The sequence below is a fragment of the Xenopus tropicalis genome, chromosome 8, assembly GCF_000004195.4.
Source record: "Xenopus tropicalis strain Nigerian chromosome 8, UCB_Xtro_10.0, whole genome shotgun sequence".
NCBI classification, from domain to species: Eukaryota; Metazoa; Chordata; class Amphibia; order Anura; family Pipidae; genus Xenopus; species Xenopus tropicalis.
The window spans coordinates 108639533-108666195 of record NC_030684.2 but is presented as its reverse complement, the minus strand read 5'-3'; the positions used below and the strand labels follow the sequence as shown (position 1 = coordinate 108666195).

General features: G+C 38.0%; 1 protein-coding gene across 3 annotated transcripts in view; it reads left to right on the top strand.

The window, feature by feature from the left end:
• The window catches only part of slc25a21 (solute carrier family 25 (mitochondrial oxoadipate carrier), member 21), a 203392-nt gene extending 177582 nt beyond the window's left edge, over positions 1 to 25810 (top strand). For 2 of the 3 annotated variants that reach the window (XM_031890479.1, XM_012968463.3), the window contains 3 exons: positions 19132 to 19313; positions 21043 to 21095; positions 25252 to 25810. In XM_031890479.1, coding sequence (XP_031746339.1) covers positions 19132 to 19313; positions 21043 to 21095; positions 25252 to 25313 — 297 coding nt within the window. In that variant the 3' untranslated portion in view covers positions 25314 to 25810. 3 annotated transcript variants of the gene reach the window in all.
• Positions 25811 to 26663: the final 853 nt, after the last annotated feature.

Sequence of the window (26663 nt, the reverse complement as noted above, 5' to 3'; positions counted from 1 at the left end):
TCCTGGGCTCCATGGCTTGACTTGGTCTTTGCCTTTGCAATCAATCAATCTGTGAATATGATGGCTTCTCACCTGAAAAAATATAGCAATATTTTCTGATGCACAGGGAACTGTCTGTTTTGCAACCGCGCCAGTGAAAGAGGGGGAAAGAGCTCAGATTTTAAGGATACGCCAAAATGCCACAATGCTAGCTATTGTAAAGCTGGAAACCTGGCCATCGTAACCTACGTGTGTAATTCTTTCCTTCTGATGGGATGAATAGGATTCTTTTGGAATTTAATAGGGACATTGAGGCCTTCTCTTTTGGTAACGGGCACTTGTATGCTTCAGGTTAAATGTAATGTTTCCATGTCTAGAAGAAACAGGATATACATAATGCTTTGCTTGGTATTGCTCAGTATTGGGAGGGATAATTCTTTTTAACTTGCCATTTTACTAAAGTGCAGAAGATCCATTGGGCTAGTGCTTTCTATGTTTTTTTTCATATAGTGGGCATATTATTCACCATGCAAAATGTTTGTGGACCAGGCACCTACCATCACAGGGGCCGTTTCTGTAGAAATGTTGGTAAAATGGACAAGTTTCAGGGAAACATATTTGTAGTGTATATTCCAAAAGCTGCTAATCATAGCATTCCATTCATGGAGGGTCACTATTTCCCCTTAGATTAGACTGCCTGCAATGCCAGGGCCCCATGTAGCTTCAGGACAGACCATCCTACTTATAGGTTTTCAAAGTCTCTCTAATTTTACCATATTAATATAACAAACAATAACGACAGAACGCTGGATATCTTTTATTAGCACATGAATATGCATTTTATAAACAGGCAGTTTCTTCTCATTTCCATGGGATGCCTTGTATAATATATTTACATAGGGTGTCATTTTTCCCCAGCGCTGGCCTTAACTGAAACTGCTGAAAGTAGCTGTGAACCTGATGAAACTGAATCTACTAGAAAGGGTATAATATTTGTAAACGCAACCCTATGTTGGTCTGTTTTCATTAGTCCTTAAGCCATATATTCACCTGAGGCGCCTTGCTTTTCCTTGTACAAGGTGCTGCTATTGCCACCGAAATGCTTGAGAGCCGCAGTGCAGTTAGTTCCCAAGCAGCATTCCTTGGCTATTTCTCACTACAGCTGGCACTCGCAAGTTATTTATACACCCAAGGGAGTCGCTCCAGTTTGGCTTAATCCAAATGTTCCAGTATCCATTTGTGTTATAGTTTAGAAGGCCACATGTAGGCTTTGCATCTAGGAACAGAAATGGTGATATAATGATGTATTTAAAGCCCTTGTAAACAAATCAGAAAGGATCAACATTCCCTGTGTATAAAATATATTAACACCCTTAAAAAACCATTGAAAGATATATCTGCAAACATTGCAACATGTGCTTTAAATTTGTTGTAACTATTGTATTTTTGGTAAGTTCTGTTTGGTTACTATTCTTATCTCTGCTAGTTTATGAATCCATTTTAAAGGGTAAATATGCCATGGTTTATACTGTAAGAAGGGCGTGCATTTATCCCTTTGTGCTAGGCTTATATGGAAACATGAGCTTTAGATAGCCCAGGTTAATGGTACAAATCAAGCTGATCCCCTGGTCAATGACCACAACTTGTGTTTAGGGTCTACTAATAGTTCCCTGCTCTCCTGCTTCTCTGTCTGTTTATGTTAAATTAATGGTTTATAAACACTGTTTACTAAATGAGTATATTTCCTCTTTTAACTCCTTATGCTTGGGTGGAATTAATTGTCACAGTAAGTACCTGTACCTGGAAATGTTAGATTTTCTTATATTTTCATTGATAGATTCAATTTTTGTTTGACCCCCTGTATACAGGTAAACTATATGCCCAATATGCTGGATGTTGAGGGAATACATTAGGGACTAATAAAGCTGAATCAAAGGTGCCAGTGACTAACATTTGTGAGATTACAATTTAGGGGCTATAAAATGCATTGATACATCTCTAATACTGGGAGAGGTGGCAATCAGTTACATTTGCTGCAAAAGGGATATTAGTGGATACTCGGATACAACTTCTGGATTTCCTGGTGGCCACAAAATTGTTGTTCTGGTTCTATTAATATTTGTTGTCTTCTGTTGTGACAAGCAGTTATTTGTTTACTCTATTCTGCACTGTTTAGTGGGCATAGTTTACTCAATTTTCCTTTACATTTAATTAGCAATCCATAGGTTATATTTGAGATCACACTGTTTCTATGTTCCCCCAGTTGTGAGTTTGGTCTGTTCCCCAGACATTGCTAACTGTCTGCCACTGGCCTGTTTTCTAGATTTGGCTTATTGTCTGCTACCTGTCCTGGCCACTGTGCTCCTCAGTGGATCATCATTACAAAACACATGAGCTCCAGCCTACTCATCCGCAACCCAGTGCTTTCTGACATAGTGCCTGTAAGGTACCCAGACTCACTGGCAGTTGGCCCTATAAATAAAAACATTAATGCATAATACAAAGCCAATGTTATCAGCTGTCTGGCTTATAAGGAGAGTAAATGACAAACAGGCACGTTTCTGAAAGAAAAAGTGAGGATCCTTTTCACAGAGGTTTACAGTCCATGAGCTTACAGAACATGAATTTGGCAGAAGTTTGCCTCCATTTAAAAGTGATCACTGCCCAACCAGTACAGGTGTGGGATCCATGATCTGGAAACATGAAGGCTATCTCTTATAGACTCATTTTAAAGGAAAACTATACCACATACAATGTTGGCTTCCTTAAAAATATTTTGCATAAAAACACAAATGTAAAACCCTACTTCATCTAAATAAACCATTTTCAGAAATTTTTTTTAGTAATATGTGCCATTGGGTAATCCTAAATATAAAATGAATAAGCCGGATAACAGACCCCATACCTGTATTTGATACAAAGATATAATTAATCCTTATTGTAGGTAAAACAGTCAAATTTACTTTAGTTAACATTTTAAACATTTCATAGTATAGTGATTTAAATTATGGAAAGACCCCTTATCCAGAAGACCTCAGGTCCCGAACATTCTGAACAATAGGTTCCATAAATGTATGTCAGGTTTGCACCTTGTGTATCTGAGGTGATGGGTGGGGGAATGGTGAACTAAAGAAGAAGATCCCTATAATAACTAAGCCTCATATTTTCTTTTCAGGAGATAAGTCAGTTTGACTGGGCACCAATGCAAGCTTGCCAGTTCTGCCAAAAGGTGCATTACCTTAAATATTCAAACTTTCATATAAAGTTTGAATGGGATTGTTTATTTCCTGTTACCCATGCATCTGTGCCTCCTTTATTACCCTGAAAAAGCAGCAGTTGTGTTGTGATCCCATGAGTGTAGGGGGCCCAAGTGAGATGCACAATAGGTCTTCTTCCCCAAAGTCTCAGGGTCAATCTATCTTTATTATGCCACTGCATGTACAGTTGATTGAAACCACTTAAAATGCCACTACTATTGCCATAACAGTCTGACAAAGCAGCTCACAATAACAAGCATGTTCCCTTTTACCATTCCCAGCCAGACAAGCAAATCAAACTATTGACCTGTTAATGTGAAATCAATAATCTCCTTTGCTGTGCATACAAATAAATGGGGGTGTTACACAGTGTGTATTATAGATAGTATAGATGTATATTCTTGCATCAACATCAGCCTAAAGAAAATAGTATTACAAGCCACAAGACTCATTGCTATGGGCAAACCACATTGTGCTGCTTATTGTATCACTGTGACACAAGAGCTTGCTATATGGCTTAGCTGTAAGTTTGACAAATCGTCAAACTGTCACATTTAACTGAATCATGCCCAAAGGATTAAAATGCCATATCCATATTGATGACTTATTGTGTGGCTAATGAACCTGTAAGAACTGAGAGTATCTGACTTGCAGCCTGAATGGCCCTCAGATTGCTGCTGTGTGTTTATTTGATAAATGACTGTACTGAGGCATGGGTACTTTAGGGTGTCACATTGCACAGTGTGTACTTACTTTAGGCAATGTGTCCCTGTTTCTCTGCAATATGTTTGCTATGCAGTTATCAGCACATCTCAGAATAACAATATGAGTGTTCCTCTAGCACTATATAGCACTATATAAATTCCTGTGGTACCTTTTTCAGCACTGCTGCATGCAATTCCCTACCTCATCTGGGCCCTTGCAGAACTACTAGAGGAAGGGACTCCAGTAGTGTTGTCACCTGGCTGGTATTTCACTGGCCTAGCCAGTAAAATACAGGTATGGGACCTGTTATCCAGAATGCTCGGGACCTGGGGTTTTCCATAATTTGGAATTAATTAAAGTAAAAAAAAAAAATTTAAACATCAAATAAACCAAAATGTTTTTAATCCAATAAGGATTCATTATTGCTTATCTGGGATCAAGTACAAGGTACTGTTTTATTATTACAGTGAAAAAGGAAATCAATTTTAAAAATTGGAATTATTCAATTAAAATAGCGATGCCCTCCTGTAATTTAGAGCTTTCTGGATAACAGGATTTCCGGATAACGGATCCCATTACTGTACCAGCCAAGGTCGGTATTGCAAATTTACCAGCAATGTAGCTACTGGTAAATTTGTAATCCCTACTATTAAGCCCCTTGCCTGCCTCTGAACTGCCCCAATCCCCTTGCTTCCCTCCTGTGTATGCCCCCAAACTTGCCCGACTCACAGAATTTGGTCCATCCCCACTACTGCGACATTAATACTCCACTGCCACTCCTACCCTATACATCTTTGGCAAATAAAGGCCTGAAGAAAAACTGGCAACCCTAGTCTCCAGGATAAACTATAACTCTAACCAGTTCATTCACATTATATTACAGTGAGTTGCACTATGTTTTACCCATTTGAGCCACTACAATCAAATCCACACTACTGGGCAAATTTATCAGAATGTGAGATTAAAGTTTACCACAGAAAAATTCACCCATTTATCAATGAGTGAGAGTTCACCATTTAATCAATATAATGAATAAAAGGTTTTTTCTGTGGTAAACTCTAATCTCACATTTTGAGCGTAAAATTTCTCCCCAAATTTACTAAGGCTTTGGTTACCATAGGGCAAACTCTTCTTTAGTCCTCAGGCCTTTCTCCACCAAAGGCCATTACTGAGTCCTCCAGCCAGACTCTCTTTGCATCTTACTACGCTTATCTATGTAGTAAAAGGTGCAATGTTTTCCCTGATGTAGTAACCCATACCAACCAATTTGTTTTAAATACTAGCCAGTACATGGAATAGTCATTTACAACATACACAAGTAGCAAACTTTGCACATTGTATTATAAATGCCTTGTGCTGCCAGACACACAGCTTCTAAATCTGCATCAGTAATTGTACATTCCCATTCATCTCATTCAAACATTGGTCATTCTACTGATTAATGATTCCATTTACAGGAACATAAGATGTGCCATTTACTAAATTGTGTGTTATTTGAATACTTGTTTATGTATGCAGCACCAATGGCACACTACAAACATGATTTTCTTGGTTGAAATAAGACATAACCCAAAACCAACTAAATGCATGTTAGGCAACTTGGCCAGATGGCATACTTCCACATGTTATTTTTGCTCCATTTTTGAGGGAACCTTTATTTTTAGTCTTTTCAGACTCTCTTGCTGCTTGCCTTGTAGAGTTTTACTGAATTGGAGTAAGCAATAATATACATCTGGTATTTCATGCAAGTTATAGTCCTGCTTCTGACATTGCTGGAACAATACGTATAGTTGTATTGAGGAGTCAAATGATAACAGAAGTAGATGATGTATGTATGTATGATGGTGTATGGTTTTATTAGAGACTTAGAGATTATATGCACTACATATAATGATGCCGGGCCCTGTTTTAAGTGAGTAGTTGCATGGAATTTGATTTGCTATTGATTTCAACATTTCAAAATTACAGAGGGTGCAATTTTTTTTTAGCTATTGGTATAGAATTTTTAAATGTGCCGACTTAGGTTTAAGGCGCATTAAACATTAATGAATTATTGAACTGAACATTAATGAATTAAAGAATACATATAGACTTATTAGAACTAATTGTTCTTATTCAAGAGATTTTAGATATAAGAAATTATTGAAAAAAACTCTTATTGTTGCCTGTAGTGTTCCATGGGACTTGACCAGTTGTTCTTTTGGCTAGTGCAGGTTACCAAAGTCCTGAAGTTTCAGATAATGATAAATAATAATATTGTTCAGTAAAGTTAATTGATGGTCCAATTGGGTTGATTTCTAAAAATTCTATCAAAGATCAAAGGGTTCTTTATGGGTACAGAACTGAACCTCCCACAAATACTCAATCCAGCTACCTGCATACTGGGCCTCTTAGACTCACTGGTACACAGAAGGAATACCAAACTACTACTATTCTATGCCAAAAAAAACATCGCTTTACACTAGATGGGCCCATCACCTCCATCACTCCGCAAATGGATTACCCATGTCAACTCGCAGCTGGATCTATATAAACTTACCTATCTTGCCAGAGGATGTCTGATGAAATTTGAAAATATTTGGTCTCCTTGGACTGATTCACCAGCCACAATAGTGTAATAACTGTTTACTCTCCAACTCTCTCTCTCTCTTTCCTTACCTTACCTTTCCTTCCTCTTCCTTTCTCCCCTTTCTATTGTTGTTAAAAAAAAAAAAAATCAATAAAAATCAACCTTTAAAAAAAAAAGATCAAAGGGTTCATGTATGTCCACAAGTGCAGTTACGGCCCCAGCAATTTTCCAGCAGTCAGTTGCACCTAAAACCGCTTTCTTTAATGGTACTTGTGTCAAAATATTCCCCTTGCACATCCATATAGTTGTGCTTGGTGCTGCTCTGTCCAGGATGGCCTTCCATTCTGAATTGAGCACTGCTGTACCTATTGATGCAGTGCAATTTCCTCAGTTTAGTTGCACTAAAACAGTGATCCCCAACCAGTGGCTCGAGGGCAACATGTTGCTCACCAACCCCTTGGATGTTGAATAAAAACAAGATTTCCTACCAAATAAAGCCTCCTGTAAGCTGATAGTGTGCATAGAGGCTGCTAATAGCCAATCTTAGCCCTTATTTGGCTCCTCCATGAACTTTTATGGTGCTTGTGTTGCTCTCCAAGTCTTTTTACATTTGACTGTGGCTCACAAGTAAGAAAGGTTGGGGATCCCTGCACTAAAAGAATACAGTGCACACTCCACTCGCATGCTGAACACCATTAATGATGCAAGCAAACAACAGAAATGACACTAGGCAGACATTGGAACAATTGCACCTAGTTTGCAAAGTAGCACACATACAGTTGTGTCAGACGCAGTGCAATTGCATTGCCCACTTCTGACCACAGATTTTGCTCTCCAGTTGTAGTTAAAGGACCAGTATAATGTATGTATATATATATATACAGTATATATATATATATATATATTATATGACGTTCTGAATGTGTATATGTAAAAAATGTAAAAATCAGTTGCTCAAATAAAATTAAAATATTGTTTTTTTTTTTCAGATATTTTATAGGATTTTTAAGTGTGCAGACTTAGTAAAAATGCATGTCGAGTTCTTTAAAAATCTCTAACGTTTGTAACGCTCTCCTTTGATTTTGCTACACTACTCCAAGCTACTCTAATTATTATAGTTTAAAGAACATGAAATGTATGGAAACATACATACACTGTAGCACTGTGTTTCTTTAATGGATTCCTTAGTGCTCAAGTGGGAAACATATTTCACAGAGAGATGGGTGGGCTAGACAAGAGGTCATGTTCTGTAATCAGAGAAGACTTACTGGTAACATTATAATGCAATGAATTACAGCAAGGGTGCAGGACAGATGGAACAGCTTATCAGAAGTGGCAGTGGCTTGCACAGTGAAGGAATTCCACAATCTGCCTCCTTCTGTACATGGTTATTCTGAGCGTGGATGGATGCCAAAGTGCCCACATCGTTAATTAACCAGGACAATAGGTAGAATTTGAATGCCAGTTGATTGTTAGCTCCATTATAGTCGTCGAGAGCTTGTGTAAATATAAGGGCGGATGCTTATGTCATTCGCAGCCCCCTAGTGACCAGTCCCTTGGATTAAATTGCAAGAGTAAATCTTTCAGTGTAATATTCTCTGATAAACAGAAGCTATTGAGAGGTTGCCCCGGCCCATGTTCCTCTGTGGCCTTCTCACTTTTGCCGATTTACATAAGAGTGATTGAAAAAGAAATTGTAGCTGTGATTCAAGTTTCCCCCTATATAAATAGCATATTGGAACAGTCACAAATAATAGTTAGATGTTTCACTGGCCGTTAAGCAGGTGCTTGAGTGCTCTTCTGAGACATACATGAGGGCTGTCCAACTGGAGGCCCATGTACGAGTCCTCCGAGCTATTTTATTGGCTCCCCAGTTTGCCCAAGGGCTCAATAGATTTCTTTGGGTGACATCATCAGTGTAATATAATCCATCCAGTGAACATGTGGTATTTGGGAGAAGTCCGTCAGCAGTCTGTTCTCTGCTATATTCCTGGGTGGCAAAAATTCCCTCAGTGTTGTTCAACTCTTTCTTTAACTGCCAACCAAATTGTTGGGAATTCCTTAATGTAAATGTCTGCAAAGAAGACTTAAAGATAAGTATTTTAAGCCATTTTTTGTAATATATATTATGTAATATATATTAGTTATTTGTACATGTAATTGCAATTGAAAGCAGAATTTGTTAATCCTGTTCTGCAATGCTTGTTTTGCTTTTCTGCAGCAGAACTTGTGGCCTTCATTACTTGTCTGCTACATTGTTTCAAGTGTCAGAGCTAGCAGTGCAGAGAATATAACAGATACCACTAGCAGTTACATGTACTCTATAAAAATATTGAAAATGTTTTCTTGATGTATAATGAAAAATCTGATGACTTCTGCCCCTAAGTTTGCCCGAATTATATCTTTGGGTTACTAGCTGCCCAACTAATATCTGTCTTAATACTCAGCCAGATATCTATTGGGCAAGTTTGCAAGTCCTATGAGCTGATGGACCACAATGGCGTGTTGATGTAGTCTTGCCCAGCAGTTTCTAGACTCCCGCAGTGTGGGCAGCGATTTGATCTGCCTATTTGACTCAACATGCAGGTCAGGCAAAAATCCACTCATATGGCAGATCTCCATGTGTCCCGGTCCAGCTTTATGGTAGATTTGCTTTGTCTGCCTTGTGAAGTGGCCTTCAAATCTTCCAGAACTTGTCCAGGGAGAGCTTCATTATGGCAACATGGTGTAGATTGTCACACATTGTGATTATTCACCATTACTTCTTCTCCTGCATACTTGGCTAATCAGTGATATACCCTCTAACAACAAATAAAACTCTGTTTATTGAACATTGCTACTCTTAAGTTTAAAAACAAAATTGTTTTTTATTGGTGACGTTCTCCAACCTCCAACCAGTGTCAGACTTAGATGGCAGGGGCCCACCAGAAAACCCTGGACAATGAGCCAGCTCTCAAAATTTTAATTCCTCCTCTCCTCCCTCAAAATCTTTATTATCCTAGTTTCTTTTCTCTACATACTATACTCTATTCTTCCATCAATCAAGCTTCCATGTTCCCCATACAGAAATAGGGAATGACCATGAAATAGGCAAGAGGGCCCGCTGACACCTGGGCCCATCAGGAGTTTTCCCAGTATCCTGTTAGGCCAGTCTGACACTGCCTCCAAACTCCAGCCTCTACTAGAAGATATATAAGGGGCTGCTATAAATGAAAATTGGAAGTAACATTATCAGCAATGGTTGTACAAATGACATATACATAGTCTAGACTCTAGACCAGTGGTTGTCAGACCTTTTCAGTTCAAAAAGGTCCAACCTTTGATCAGGTTCCCCCCCCCCCCCCCCTTTGCTCCTAACAAGGTTACAGGTATAAAAAAAATTAGTGCAAATACATTTTCACCCCAAATATCACGCAGATTTGCCTTCCAACGGAGCTTTTACGGTATAGGCGATAAAACAGACGTTCTCCCCATATCTTAACTTAGTGACAATAGGGTATGACCTTCCTGGTGGAGGAAAAACTCAAAACAATGATTTTCTGCACCGGTGCAAACTCTCCCAGAGTTTTTAAATAAGCACCAGCATGTTTTCAACTGCAAAAAACAACATTTTTCTTTTTTTTGTGTTATAATAAAATACAATGTGTGTTCATGTCTATTGAAATTCAACTCCATATCGAAGAAAACATTCACCTATAAAGCACAATTTGTGGTTCCTTTGAAAAAGAAATTGCATTATTTTGTGTGTAGCTTAGTACAAGCGATTGATATCGAGCTTTAAGATGTGCAGGCTTGGACTGTTACATTCCATAATATGGGGGGAAAAACTCTTATAGCTTGGTAGTAGGGTTGTTAATGGCACTCTTCCATATCTGTGCAACAGTTTAACTATAATAGTTTATTTGTGCCAGAACCATATAATAAATAAGACCTAAAATAGTATGCGTCATAAAGGCATCTGATACCATATTACCAAGACCTGTGTGCTTTTGATCAGTGCATGATTGTGGGTTCCAGGCTTAATGTTGTGCCTATGTGAATAATACAAATATATATAAATATGAAGCACTTGGACTGATAGTAGAGCATAGGTTTATATGCACTCTGCGTTTTACTGGATTATTATTCCTGGCTAGACTACCATACATTTTAGATGCAGCATTACTTTTTATTATGTGTGTGATAGCTTTTTGTTTAGTCTTGGCATAAATAGATTTTTACACTGAAGTGCAGATATAAATAAGTGCAGCTAGCAACCGTCTCTTCTACCCAGGAAAATACATTTATATTATTGTGAGTAATATAGTCTTTGTCATGACAGCAGGAGATGAAACAGTGGCAATAATGCTTACATACAATATAGCACTTTACAATATAGCATACAATAACACAACCATAGCACCTATTCAAAGGAGTAGATCACCTTTACGTTAACTTTTAGTATGTTATAGCTTGGCCTAATTCAAGCAACTTTTTTTTATTAAAAAAGGTCACTCACCCCGGTAGCCATAAAACGATTGCTCTGTGAGGCTGCAATTGTATTGTTATTGTTACTTTCTTTCTGTCTAGGCTCCTCTGTTCCCCATCTTCCAGTGTTTCAGTCAAGCCCCTCCCTTGTTGCTAGAGTATATTGGACCCTGGCAACCAGGTCACTGCTAACATTTTCAAATTGGATAGCTGCTGACCAAAAAGCTAAATAATTTAGAAACCATAAAAAAATAAAGACAACTTGCAAATTGTCCATACCTACATCCTACTAAAAGTTTATTTAAAGGTGAACTACCCTTATAATCTGCTTGCCGACTGGGCCAAAGGTTGCCTCTTCCTGCAATGCCACATCTGGTTTCAGTTTAAAAGTACTAAAGGTCATTCAGTTTCCCTCACTGTTATGCTGTATTCCTTACATGCAGTCAATGGCATTGCTAATCTATATTTTAAGGTGTTTTTTTCCCCTTTAAACATAATTTGAATACGTGTTTCTCAACATAACACCCCCCAGCCTTTAACTCTCAGGAGGTCAAGTACAAAGTATGTTGTTTCCAAGAAGTGCGTGCAGACACATACATCTAAGGATCTTCTTGCTTCACACTTTGTGGCTGTCGTATCACGAGCAGCGTAAAGTTCCAGATGGCGAAAGGACCGTGTTAGCATCAAGCTGTCAGCAGCTTTAAACTGGGCATTAAATTTGCATCCCAATTAAAGCTGTTTGCAGGTCATTTTTGCCAAAAACAATAAAAGTCTTTGAGCCGGGGGGTGGCAATGATGGGATCGGCATGTGTTACTTGGAAGCCAGCAGATTCTGAATGGTTTTTCATATGCTCGGTCGGCCTCAGTAGACCATAGAGCAGCTAAACCCTAGGCTCTATTTACCATACAGCCTGCAGCCTCTTAAAGACTATAAAACACCAGCACTGACCGCCCATCTGTCTCCGCAATCAGCGCCGTCTTTCCGAGTAATTAGCATTTTTAACCCTAAATCTTTGCCACCCCACCCAAAAATGTTGTTTTAGCATAACATAGAAAAGTAATGTTAAGCAACTTTGCAATATATCTTAATTGGGCCTTTTTAATGAGTTTAAAATTACTGTAAATGTAATTGCAGCTGAGAGCCATATTTGTTTGTCTCCTACTGCACCTTTGTTTCTGACTCTCGAGACTATGTAGCCAAAACAAGTTCTTCTCCAGCTCTGTTTATGAGCTGGCTTCTGCTACATTGCTTCAAGTCATAACCAACAGTGCAGAAAATAGAAAGGGACAGAAAAATACTGCTTTCAGTGGCACTTACATAATAAATATTGTTTTAATGAATGTATATTGGAGAGTTGCTTATAATTACATTTTCTTTTATTATGCACAAAACATTTTGTGGAAACACATTATCCAGATTGCTCCAAATTACAGAAAGAAAATCTCCCAAATATTCAATTTTAATCAAATAATTAAAAATTCTCAGAATAATTTCCCATTTCTTTGTAATGATAAAACAGTACATTGTACTTGATCCCAATTAAGATATAATTAATCCTTATTAGAGACAACACATTCCTATAGAGTTTAATTACTGTTTACAGAATTTTGTAGCAGTCTTAAGGTATATACTGTAGATCCAAATTATGGAAACACCCCTTATCCAGAAAGCCCCATGTCGCAAGCATTCTGGATAATAGGTCCCATACTTTAAATTATGATTACAATGCTCCTTTTGTTCATCCTGTATTTGCTTATTGATCAAACATTTATGGTGTTGGAAGCACGAAGAAGCTTAACTAGGACTCTGAGGCCATGCAAGCTTATTACATAATATGTAAATATAATGATTCAACCACCTAAGCAAAGCATTACAAAAACCAGGCCCCCAATATGTTCACATATTACAGACATCGTTTTACATGCAATGTAGTCCCCCTCTTTTTCTGTCCCCTTATTTTTAAGGCTTAGGGTGTAATTTAAAATTTGAATTTAATAAATGAGATAGTAATAAATATAGTATACAAATATTTAGGCTTTCCATATAAATGATGACGTTTGTCCTCAACCAAAATGCTTTTCTAATGTATAGGATATTTGAAGTACATTTAATTATACGTGTACTTGCTATGTTTGTAGTATCTGAACACTGTTTCCTGACGATGAGAAGAATATTGATACACTACTTGGAATATGGAATAAATGAGAAATAAATGCACACACTTGTAAAGATATATTAAAAAAAAAAGCTTTAAATTCTAAAATACTGTGTTCTATGCAAGAGGTAGACTTGTTCTACAGAAAATTGTCTAAAAGATAGACCAGAGAACCCATTTTACTGCACTGATCGCCAAACTTTGTGTTTGCCTTAATACAAGTAAATTAACTGAAGTGCATATAATTACTACAAATAAGAATTCATGATAAGAATATGAATGGGGGATAGTAGCTCAGAACACAGAGGCAGCAAGACAGTGGGCTTATTTTTATTATTACTGGCCTTATATTGGTATATTGGCGGTTCTCACACTTTTGGTCTGGCCCCTATAGGAGGGCTCAAAGCAGAAGATGGGGGCCCAGCTCAAAGATCATTTGCAGGATAGTGCATGTTAACTGTTTCGAATTATAAGCTCATTTGGGCAGAGCCCTCTTTACCTCTTGTACTGATTATTATTGGTTGTTTTCTTGCATTTTATAAAGCCATTTATTGTACAATACTGCAAAATATGTTGGTGTTTTATAAATACATGTTAATAACAATAATATACTTGAAATTATAGGACTGTGACTGTTACAGCCATGTTTTTATTGACTAAGGGGGTCTGCTTGCCATTTTACTGGCCTGTACTAGTTCTTGGGAATAGGACAGGGTACCTACTAGCCCGTGCTGACAAAGGGAATTTGCATGGTGCAGATTGCATGGCACCTGTGTCAGACTGTTCATGCTTCAGAGTAGAGAAAAATAAAGTGGCATAGTATGAAAACAATCCATTAAAGTTTTTAGTGCTGTGCCGCCTTTTTAGATGACACCCATTAGGGCTCAGTTACAAGCAGAATGGCACACATTAAAATGCCATAACCAAATGTGCTTGTGCTTACTTGTGCTCATCAATATTACTGTTGTGTGCCAGTTTGCCTATAGTGACGTTTTCTTTTTTGCTGTTTACCACTCTTTTCTTTTTTAATTCCATTAAACACAACCCCCTTCTGCCATTGTTTTTCTTTTCTACTGCAGGCAGTAAGAATTAGTGATCTTTCCATATAATCTGTTGCACAGAGATGTACAGTTACTGCTCATTACCTGTGGAACTATATCCTGCTCTGTGTAGCCTGCTGAAAACAGTATTGCGTATGTTCTGTTGAGTCAGAGAAATGTTTTCATGTGTTAGTGACTATAGCAACCAACTCTAATAAAAGGGCACTGTCCATCCCAGAATTGCTCCTATACCCCCCTTAATATGCCAGAATAACTTCAGTTGGAACAGTAAATGAGGCAGAAATTGCAGCACTCCTGATTATGAGAGGAGCGGAAATTGGATCAAGAAGGATTCAAAGCTTTTATGGTAAAGCATGGTCACTAAGATCTGTATTCAGTGGGGGGAAAGCAGTCCTTGCTTAATTTATTTAGGTATAGTATTAATGGGCCACATCCCGTCTACTCTGCTTTGCCCTTTATTGCCTTAAACTATCCTTCTTGCATGCACATATAAATTGGTGTCTGCTCCCCTAGGATTGTATAGCTAGGATGCCAAACCTGCACCCCTACAACTGCTGTTGAACAAGATACTCCCTGTGTTCCCTCATCAGCTAAAGGCCACCAGGAGTTGTTGGAAGTTATTCATAAATAGCTAAAGTACTGTTACATTATTGCGTCTTTAAATACAAAACTTGAGGTTTTCTGGATAAGGGATCTTTCTGGAATTAGACCTCTATACTTTGTATATTAAAAAAATAATGTTTCAAATGAGGGGTGGACGTGTCCTAATGGTCCCTGCCAGAAGCAAGGTAGGAGGGGGATAGGCTATCACAGACCTGCATTCACACAAGTAAAGAAAGGCTTCAGTTCCCTATCAGGTCAGTCTAGTTGCTGATTGGTTCCTATCCTACACTCCAGTGTGCTAAGTGCCATCAGCTCCTCTGCACAGCCTGGGAAAGGAGCAGCAGGAAGTGAAACAAATGGGCAGGACTAATAGAGTTTTTGGAGAAAGTTTAAAAAGCAGCCTACAACACTACTTTTTAAAGCACCTTCCTTATATATTTAGATGAGTACAATTTATTGGCACAATATTGATTGCTTATATTGATTTAAATATATAAACATACTTACAGGGATGTTGTGAACTTTCACTGTCAATGATATTTCAATGTAAAATTAATATGTGGCCTAATGAAAAGACATGGAAATGCTTTCTCAATTGTTGCTGAATTTTCACATATTGCTCTCTTTTTGTAGCAACTTACTTTTGTTGGAACCTATTGTTGGTGTGTTCAGCCAGGTTGTGTTAGTTGTCCCAATGGTGGACATGGGTCACAGATTAAGTATGGAAGAGTCTAGATCATTAGAGTAGAATAAAACATCTCAGCAGAAGGGGGCAGGTCCCTGCCATTGAAAGTAGTGCTTGGAAAATGCAAGAGGTAGGAAGGTTCAGCTTTGTTTTGGCTACCTACTTGCCGACATTTAGAAAGGTTTTGTAGGTCATTACAGATGGAAGGCATTGAAACACTGTGCACCCACAATACTGGGGCATGGCAAGCAGCTGGTGGCCAGTTCAGTTATTTGGGCACATGTACTGTTGCCAGAGACTTGGGTATTAGTCAGATGAATGTTAATGTTGTCGATGTGTTATTTAATATAGATGGTGGTTGTTATTCATATTTTGCTGCTTTTGTTAACAAAGAATATTACTAGCATGTAATTAATAAGCCTATGGCAAACATAATCTTCCATTGGAAATTTTATTTTGTAGTCAGTTATTTCTAGGCCAATAGTTGGGGAAGGACAGGTATGTGTTTCTGCCTTTGTCATGCCATATTGTTTACTCTGCAAAAGTTGTCATAGCAACCCCTCCAGTGGTTAGGTACTTCCTGTATAAATCTCTGGGGTGGCACCCATTGGACAGATTCTGTGCACACACTGAGCTATACAATTATACTTCTCTGTAAAAGTAAATGTAAAAATGTAGTTATGAAAAGGGCACAATGTGCTATGTGATATACATATTTATTAATATATAGGCACTGGGGTATAGTGGGGCTAACACAGTTCTGTAGTCCCTGTTTATTTTGGGCTAATTATTGTAATTGCACAAGTGTTTTTTTATAACCTTCTAAATTTCTGTAAAGCACACCATGTACATAACATTTGTCTCATGCTGAATAAATGGCCCAACTAAGCCTTCTCACTCATTTTTCATAATTTGATGTGTGTCTGTTCCTTTAAGTGAAGGTGTCCCAACTCCTGCAGTCGGTAAAAGCTCTTTAATTCAAGGGCACGGCCGGCGGTGCATTACCACAGCGAGCTTGTTAGTTTAGTAGCGGGAGAACATTTCCTGCTGACAGATCTGCGACATCTGAGGAGAAATGTGGAAAAAACCTGCAGGCCAGCAGCAGCCATGTGTGTGTGTGTGTGTGCGCTTGCTTTTTCATGACTCTTTTATTTCGTTTAACATTTAGGGGTCTTAGGGACACATTCACATTTTAGTGAGCTTCCTGGTTCAGGGTTTGCTGTCATTTGTAAAATATTCTGGCCAATTAGCTAATAGAGTGCTCAGGTTTCTTGTGTTTTGATACAGTAATACTAAGTACATTGTAAAGGCCAATTACACAAATCATCCCCATATGTCGAAACCAGAGTCTCGTTATGGACTGTATTTATGAATCCTGTGTGAGGAAACGTGCCCGCAGGCGATTTGGACCATGTGCGAAAACAGAGCCAATGGGATTGTCAGGGAAGAAACGTTGCAACCCAAGGAAATCCTCCCTCATCTCTCTGCAAGGAGCCCATTGTGCTGGGTGCCAGGTTGCTGATTAAAGGCACATTACCCAGAATCCTCCTAAACCCACATATCAAGCTCAGAGCAAATAACATCTCCCCCACCGACTCAGCCAGGAAAGCACAGTATTAGCAAAACACCTAGCGCAGACACAAAAGTTCTTAGTAGCCCTATTGCTCCCAGTGGGAAGGGAATGCTGCAGCAATGGGAAGTGTATTTTCTCTAAGAAGGTCAGGATTATTGCTGGGCTAGAGGCGTGCTAAGCTTTCAGCTGTTGTTCTTACATTAGGCAAATATTCCGTTGTAGGATACAGGTGTAGCCAAAAAATAGATATTCCCATAACAGGTCAGATTTTTATTGATTGCCCTGGGCAAAACCTTTTATCTGTCAATAGGTTATCCATCTGTAAAAGTAATAGCTTTTTCCCATTGCTGAGTATAAAAACAAGAGGTTTCAGTACTTGCTATTTCTCCCTGGGTACATTATCTAAGGTTTTTTCCAGGTTTGTTCCTACAGAATTGTTACTAGTTCTTTTGCAAATTCAGCACAATTTTGTACATTACCCTGAAACACCTCAAAGAGGGCCAATCGTTCTATTTACTTGTTTGGTGAGTGACCTCTAAGGCCAGTCTTGTAACAGCCTATAATGATGGACGGCCATTGTTGTGGCACATACCCAACCTAATGCTTAGAGCTGTTACTATAGTAAATAAAGTAATAGAAGGCAAAGCTTAAAATAAATGTTCATTTTAACCCTTTGGTTAAATAATTCCTTAGAAGGCTAAAGTGTAATGGCCACATGTAAGTGTAATGGCCTCATGTAAGTGTAATGGCCTCATGTAAGTGTAATGGCCTCATTTATTTTAAGATGGGGAAAAATACAAGAAACAGCCATTCTATACTTTTCACATTGTCCCACTTCAAAGAGCTGCACTTCACTCTAAATGCATTTGGCAGCTTTACCTCTGTAAGGGATGACCCCTAGTTTGTACATCATTGTGGAGGCACCAAGGTGCTGGAGAGCTATGTGGTTGTTGCCTTCCAACGGCAGGCCTCCCTCATACCCAACAGTGTTGCTCTCTGCATTTTGCTCCAGATTTTTAATCTGGGACAAGGTGTAGAGTGAAACTTGTCCCACCAAATTCATGGGCACATGTGCTCCATGGATGGACGCCATGGGGTGAGGTAACCTTCACTAATATAGAGCTAACTGCATCAGTACTGTATTACTGAGGGGCAGGCAGGGGGAGGCATGTAGGCATCCACACTCCCACCCTGTACTTTGCACCTCATTCAGGGCTTAGCTGTGCTTCTCAATACCGGTCTCTGCACAGAGCACTAGATTTTTGCCTGACATCTTTTTTATGGTCTTGCATCTCCGGTCAGGATTTTGACTGAACCATTGTGATTGATTTACTTGTGAGTTGGTTATCATTGCCTTGCTGTATGGCCACATGACCAATCGGCATCAGGACTGACATTCCCATTTCAAATTATACAAAGAGGAATTCAATGCTCTTTAAATAATAACAAGGCACCCAGGTCTCGTGGCAGCAAAATATTGGACTTCTATTGGGAAACCAATATAGAAAAAAGCATCTACATTTTATTTATAGATATTTGGCCAAATTTTATGTTAAAAATTGTGTTTTAACCCTTTACAGCAATATAGATCCTCCATTTTTGAATTTCATTAAAATTAATGGAAAATATGCATTGGTAGGCAAATTATTGGTGCCAGAACTGTCCCATGAACCATTTCTTAAAGAGATACTGACACCAGAAATGTAATATATTTTACATCTATCATAACATTTCCCTGATGCTTTTACATTACCCATCTGATCCCCCATGTTCCTCTATGTGGCGGCTGCCATATTTGTGCAGTTGGCCCTTAGCTTTAGAAGCTATAACTGACAGGCTGAGAAGGGACAGTCAGGTTGGCAAAACAGTCAGGTTTAGGGACTTCAAGTAACAATTATTTACAAAAGCAGCCCTATCAGCGAAAAACAATTAACATGAGCTATAGGTAACTTTTTATGTACATTCATATTTTTAAAAGCATCAGTATCATAATATGACACTATTTGATCTGTTTTAGCAGCATGGTAGCCTTCTATTTCTTTACACACTATCTCCTATGTTTTATTAAATTCACAGGATGCAACCCTGGAGTTCCTCAGAAAGTTTATGATTGGCTTGGCCTCAGGGACCCTGGCCTCCATTATTAACATCCCATTTGATGTGGCAAAAAGTCGGATTCAAGGGCCACAACCGGAACCTGGTATTATTAAATATCGCAGCTGCTGGAAGACTATTATGACAGTGTATAAGGAAGAAGGGTAAATTTAAATCTTTTACTATCTGATATATATATATATAGGACTGACTAAAAGGCCACTTTCCCATCATGCTGAATCTCATTGTCTGAGGGTGACTGGAAAATGGAATAATAGCTTAACAGTAGGTTTAAACCAGTCACCACCTTTTTAATCTAGAAGCTGTTTTGCAGTATCTAAACCAGGGCATGCATCTAAAACAGTGTCAGACTGGCCCACATGGATACCAGGAACATTCCCGGTGGGCCCAGGTGTCAGTGGGCCCTCCTGCTTTTAGCCATTTGGCCTAATTCATGGTCATTACTTATTTTTCTATGGGAACAAAGCAACTAAATGTATAGAAAAATAGATTATAGCATGTAAGGATAAAAAAAACTAGGAAACTATAGAGACTGAGTAAGAAGTAGATGAAAAGTAGTTTGCAGAGTGGATCCATGGTCTACGGTTTTCTGGTGGGCCCCTGGCATACCAGTCCTACACTGATGTAAAATTATTATTGTATAGGATAGATGGTTTGTATTGGAGCCATTACAATGATTAACTACACCATGTCCCAGTGATTAGAACAAAATGTTTTATTTGCAGGAATATGATACATTTGAAAAGTAAATTGTATAGAAATAATACAATGCAAGCCTTCAGTACGCTCTAGAGTGATCAGAACAACCGCCCCTATTACTATGCTTTTAGAACTGCTACATTGTCCACTTAATACAGTTACAGAGGCTATGTGCATATAAAACGGCTTTGGCTGTCAAATTAAATGCACAATAAATATGTGTTTGCATTGTACATTTCTCTACTAGGTGTGATAGCAAATTTCCTGATTCAGAGAAGAGAATATATAATTTCACACTCTGAGAACATCAGCGATTCATGATCTGTGATGCTGCAGCTGTTAAGTTACAGTAACCAACCTGTAGCGTTGTTAGGTGGTTGCTAGGATTGTAGATCAACACCTGCCTAGTTATAGGTTGTGCATTCCCATGTAAGAAAATATCTAAAATATCCCAGAACTGAGGTCTTCACCTGTGCAGATGCTCTAGCTTTTATCCTAAAATATTATGTAATCATTTATAAATATCTGATAGGATTTTGTACAGTGAGCTTTTAGAATGCTCAGACAAGCCAGGGCATAGAATAACGCGATGCAGATCTAATCCAAAAGAACATATAATGAAGAAAAGGATGTTTCAAACTGGGAGATCAAGACTTGGCTTGTATATACTGTTTCTTACTAAGCAGAGAATCTTCTGCCTGATATCATTGTACAGGATCTTACAAACTACCACTGCCAATAACAGCAGAAGGAGACTTCACCTTATTGCTAAGACCCATTCTGCATAATTCTTTGTGAGACATGTCTTCTTTAGGGGGGCATCTTTTAAAAAAAAAAAAAAAAAAAAAAAAAACCACACACAAGTGGCTTTTTTTTTTTCTATTCCAAGCTTTATTTAGGCATTAACATCATAGAAAGATACAAGTGGCTTTTTATCTGTTTCAAGATCTGCCTACACTGGGTCTGTACATAATGTTTGCCACAATTGATTTACTTATGTGATCATTTTAAAATAATTTGTAAATGTAATTGTATCGAAAGCAGTATTATAAATAAATATATATTTATTTATATATATATATATATATATACAAGAACTGCATGTTCTAATTTTTTTGATGGATAGCTCATATTTTACTCTAAATAACCCTTTCTTTGATATTTTCTTTTCAGGTTCCTAGCTCTTTATAAGGGTCTTCTTCCCAAGATAATGCGACTTGGGCCTGGTAAATATTTCTATAATTTTCCTTCCTTACAGTTATTTTTTATCCATGCCTTTATAAGCCAGGTTGTTTAATAATAATTAGGGTATTAGCAAAACTAGATGGGACCTAAAGGGAACACATGGTAAAAACTGATCAGGACTTGGTGGCTCATCTCAGGTCACTCACATTAATATAACTACAGACGGATTAAAGGTATTTATTAAAATGAAGTGCAAGAAACCACAGCTCACAGTGGTGGCCCAATATTATTTAGTACATATTCACTTGTTGACCCACTGCAGGTTGTCAGTGACTTATGTCCCTCTGGAGTTCTGGGCCCTGCTGCCACCAAACATTACTTTATTATAATCTACCACTGTATAAAATTCTATTAGTTGTCATTATCCAAGTCTGTGTTAGCAGCAGCAGTCATGTTAAGTTCTGTGGCCAGTGCATGATATTCTGTGTGTCCACATAACTGCTCGTGACTTATTTCATCTATTTTATTAAGAATAAACTTCTAAAATGAGGGATAAATTGATACCAGAAACACCAGTCCTCTTTAGACTATCATGGTGGTGGGCTGGGAGTAATGCTCATGACTTGTTTCATCTATTTTATTAAGAATAAACTTCTAAAAAGAGGGATAAATTGATACCAGAAACACCAGTCCTCTTTAGACTTTCATGGTGGTAGGCTGGGAGTAATGCAAGGGTCTCATAGGCTGCTGCAATATCATGTAAACAGCCTATCAGAGCCTTCTACTATGGCTTTGGGAAAGATAAAGAGACAACATTTATTTTGGAGTGTGCCAAAATCACTTTAGAGGACAATCCCAAGTGATATTTACTTGGGAGTTCATTATGCTTATTGTTCTTCATATTTTCTCTCATTATGTGTCCCTATTTAGGGTTTTAATATTGTGCCCTACATTTCTGATGTTAGTGCCCTGGCTCCGCCTGCTATTCTATGCACATTGCCACTGTTTCTGGCTTTTTAGATGCACAAACATGGCAAGTTAGGTAGCATCTAAACTTCTAAAATGAATATCTTGGTTCCTATGAGTAATTATGAGGACATCTGTACATAGTTTCTATACATTTTCACCAACTGTAATAACTTTCCCCTACCATCTTTCCTCTGTATAAGGATATCCACCCCTGCTGTCATCCCTGTTAACGTCAGGTTGTTATATACCACAGATATTTTTAAGAATTAATGTCTTATATTTATCAAGGGAAAAAAATCGGAAAACTCGAATGTAAAGCTTTGGCAGTTTATGTAGAAGTCAATGGTAGTTGTCCTAGGCGAAGTCAAGCCATATTTTCAATTTGAGAGTTAGTAGACGCAGATTTGAGTTTTTCAAGCTTATTCAAACAAGTTTTCCTTATTAATGAATAAGCAAGCATTCGAAATGCAAACAATCAGAGTTGCAGAAATAAGGCTCTTACGCTAGTTATTTCTAATTTTGCATTTTTGTTTTAAGATAAACTCCCCTAAATCTTCTGCTATATTTCTTGCAACCAAAGCGCCTGTAAGGCAGCAACGTGTCAGCTGTTTCAGATAAATGTATTTATGGGCTTGACGTTGTAAAATTGTCACTAAACATCAACATACATCACTTCATCTACAAAGAAGATGGAAGACCTTGTTAATAAAATAACCCTTTGCAGGAAGAAATATCCAAATGCCAGTTTTATATTTAGTAAACTGATATCCTTCAACTCATATGTTGTAAACCTGTTGCCCTGTGATAACTGCTAAAAGCCCCCAGAATGTCTGTTACTTAATAGCCAAAGCTTTGCCCACATTCAGCATTAACTGTTTCCTTGGGGGCAGTGTGAAAACTGCTATTCTCTAGAAAGTCTTCTCTAAAATTAGAGCCCCGAACTTTCCTTACCCAGCCAGCAATAAGATTCTTGGAGCTCAAAGAGGCAGAACTAAAGCACTAAAATAAAATTCACTGCCAGGCATACTGTCAGTTCTCATGCTTATATATTTTTATTGCATAAACGTTGTGGCCCTTTAATGTTTTACATGATTAGGAGCTCATGGAAAATGATCTAGCCATATATTAGTCCATACTCTACTGGCTTTAAGAATAATTCCTCAGCATTGTCTGGCTTTCCATTTCTTTTTTATTAATGATAAACCCTACATCAGAGCTAGAAAAATTGATAAATTGGATTATGAACTTGAGCATTTGTTTTTTTAAGTTGCTGCTTTTAAATATGTCCTTTTTAAATTTAAATATGTCCTTTTTAGATTTTTTTAAATAGGGATTAAATTTACAGATGCTTTTGCTATTTTACTATGAGCAGGGGCACAATTAATGAAGAGCTAAGGGGGTGCCCCTAGAGTGCATACACTTTCTATGTTCACCTCTGCTTATGGTCAGTGCTGCTATGCTCTGCACATGTCCTGGGTGTAGTGATGATTGGCTCAAGGAAGCCCTGCCTCATTTAACTAGTATGTACTGGCTCCCTACTGTGCACACTGAAAGATGCATAAGATAGCATGCCAGGGTATGACCATCACATAAATTCTGGGAGTGCAAAGAGTTGTGCCTAGGGGAACCAAATGCAAATCCTAAGGGATAGGGTTAATTCGTAAATGAATTCGTAGCCAGAATTTAAATGTTAAATTCTATGTTACATTTAGAATAACAGCTGTTGCACCATTTAAGGTATCCCGTACAGAATTCTGTTATATTGATGAAGCCTGTTGAACAAAAGTATTTGGAATGGGATACTGAACCAAACTGAAATTCAAGTGGGAGAGTAGTTTCCAACTGCAGTATTAAATAGCTGCTAGTTATGTTTGTAAGTCAGTTGCCTAGTTATTTTTATAAACTCAAATATGGTTGAAGAAACCTAATAAAAACATGATTTTTCTTGGAAATATTCTGAAGCACAGAGAAAGAATGCTTTTAAGTGCCTTATTGGATGTTTTTTTTTCTGTTAATAAGTATTTCCCTTCTTGCATTGAGGCATTCATACCATTTAATAAAATGACCCGAACCTTGAAATTGCCAGCAGTATTTATACAGTTTTACTTTCAGTAACCTGGAAACCTCTTCTGGAATATGGCAGTGCTATTTCTTATACCCTTCTTTTTAAATATACAGTTCTAAACCAACTGAATTGCTATTTCTCTTTAATAGCAAATCAGTAGCTTGTTATTGTTGGTAACTAACCTACAATAATTCACGTTGATGGTAAAACAATCTTTTTAATGTTTTAGTAGCCGTAAAGTAGTGTTTGTAAAGCTTTTTAGCTTAGTTACTCATTGGAAGACATTTGCCCAAACCCACCTAGCTTATAACAGGGAAACATAGTTGTTCGAGCCATTCAGAGCCATAGTTCTAAGAATATCTAGTAATGCACATAAGTGTTTATAATGAATCTTATCCTATCTGACCCTCAAGCTGGGTACAAAAAGACACCTGTAAAAACCCATGTCCCAAGCATTCTGGTCATCATGCCCCATACCTGCACTAGTTTTATCTATATAAAACACTGTTAACCCTTGCTACTCACACTGTATGTATGTATATTATATACATATATGTGCATGTGTGTGATTTGCAGTGATTACTGCACTGCAATTAATCCAAGGTAATTATATAGTATACCATAAGAGCAAACCATGAGTGTGAAAAAGGGATATCATTTTTGGTATACCTTCACACATACATAAACTACAGGGCTAGCAAAGTGTATGCCAATATCATCATATGCATGATTTGAAAGACTTAACTGACAGAAACAAAAATGTAACAACCTGTCGATATGCAACCCTGCCGTTAGTAGGTTGCACTGGGCATGTTTTGGGGACTTGTGGACTAAACAATCCGTTTTCAAGTGAGCTTTGTGCTGTGTTGGCCAGTGACCCTACAAGCATTTGGTTTGGTTCAACTCTAATATGATCAAAATGATTCATGCAAACATTAACAAACAGTTGGCCAATTTGCTCAAATAATTTCTGTAGAGATCTTCCATTTTGCTGCCTGCTTTAGATGCAAGAAGAATAAGGGAAGCAACAAGAAAGGCTCATTAACTATATTTTATAAGCTCTAGATATATAAAGAAGCCGTCTTATTGTAATCATTTTCTCTGCATTATCCAAGTTTGTACTGGCCTGACTATTGATCTAACCCAACACTATATTCTTACAGGAGGAGCAGTAATGTTGTTGGTGTATGAATATTCCTATGCTTGGCTTCAGAAACACTGGTGACCAAAGATGACGCAACTGGATTCTACATGTAGAAAGCTATATCCAGGGGCACAAGCAACAAATGTGAATTTGGTATAAAGTACATTTTTTTACACAAAGAATATTTTAATCATGTGAATTATTCCCATGCACGCTGCACATTTAGTTAAACAAAAAGAAAAATCGTGATGGCTGAGTTCTTGTCCTGCTGGATTCAGCGGAATGTCTCCTCTGGAGTTCCAGACAATATTCATCCACTCTAGATGTGGTGACAGCAAGATCCTGCGACTCCTCCACAACGAAGTATGTGGCCATAAGGCCGAACAGTATTAGAAAGTATTACTCTTCAGCATCCATCTATGTATATATTTCTGGTGCACATTGTGTGCCCTTTTGACCAGTGCGGTACCAGAGCAGTCAGAGGCTGGATATCTAGATTTTTTTTCAACCCCCCCAATTTACATGATGTAGAAATATTTTCTTAATAAAAATACCAGTTGTTGCTAAATTTTAATTTATTATTTTTTTCTACTTGTATTTCTCTTCTGAATTGATCTTTGGCCTGGTAGACACATTTTTTACCCCTTAAATGTAGTTTGTTACTGCACAGAAGGTCAATAAAAGTTTAGTTAGATTGTCTGAATGATTAATGTGTGCGGATGTCTGTCACGCGAGAAGAGAATGTTTGTATTCATTTAGCCCCCATCTGTTTTACTCACACCCGTATCTTCCACACCTCACACTCACTGGCTAAGCAGAGACGTGGAATGAATGCTGTAAACTTGAGATTCCTTATGTGACCTAAATATTCCCAGAATATGCTGTGTTGTCAGGTTGTCCCTGCGAAAAATGTTGTTCTAAACTACTGCTGGGCACATTGTTCAGGATACGGAGGCAGATGGTGGTAGCAATATTTATATGTATATTTACAGTAGGCCGAAGTCACTAGGTTCCTATGTGCACAGGCCATTCCTTCTCTGGCTCTCTACTCTCCATAGACATGAACAGAATTTCAAGATAATAATGAGTTACTTCAAAGAATGCCTTAAATGGTACATGCTTTCTACCCATTCATATAAAGATGCTTTATACAAGCAATAAGGTATGCTCTCATATTAGGGATACACTGAATCCAGGATTCGGCCAAAATTCAACCTTTTTCAGCAGGACTCGGATTCGGCTGAATCCACGCTCCTGGCCAAACCGAATCTGAATCCTTACTATCACGTGACTTTTTGTCACATAAACACGGAAGCTGAAAAATCTTCGCAGCGCTCTCGTATTCGCAACCCTCCCGTATCCTAATTTACATTCGGACGAATCTATTACAAAGGATTCAGGGTTCGGCCGAATCCAACAATAGTGGATTTG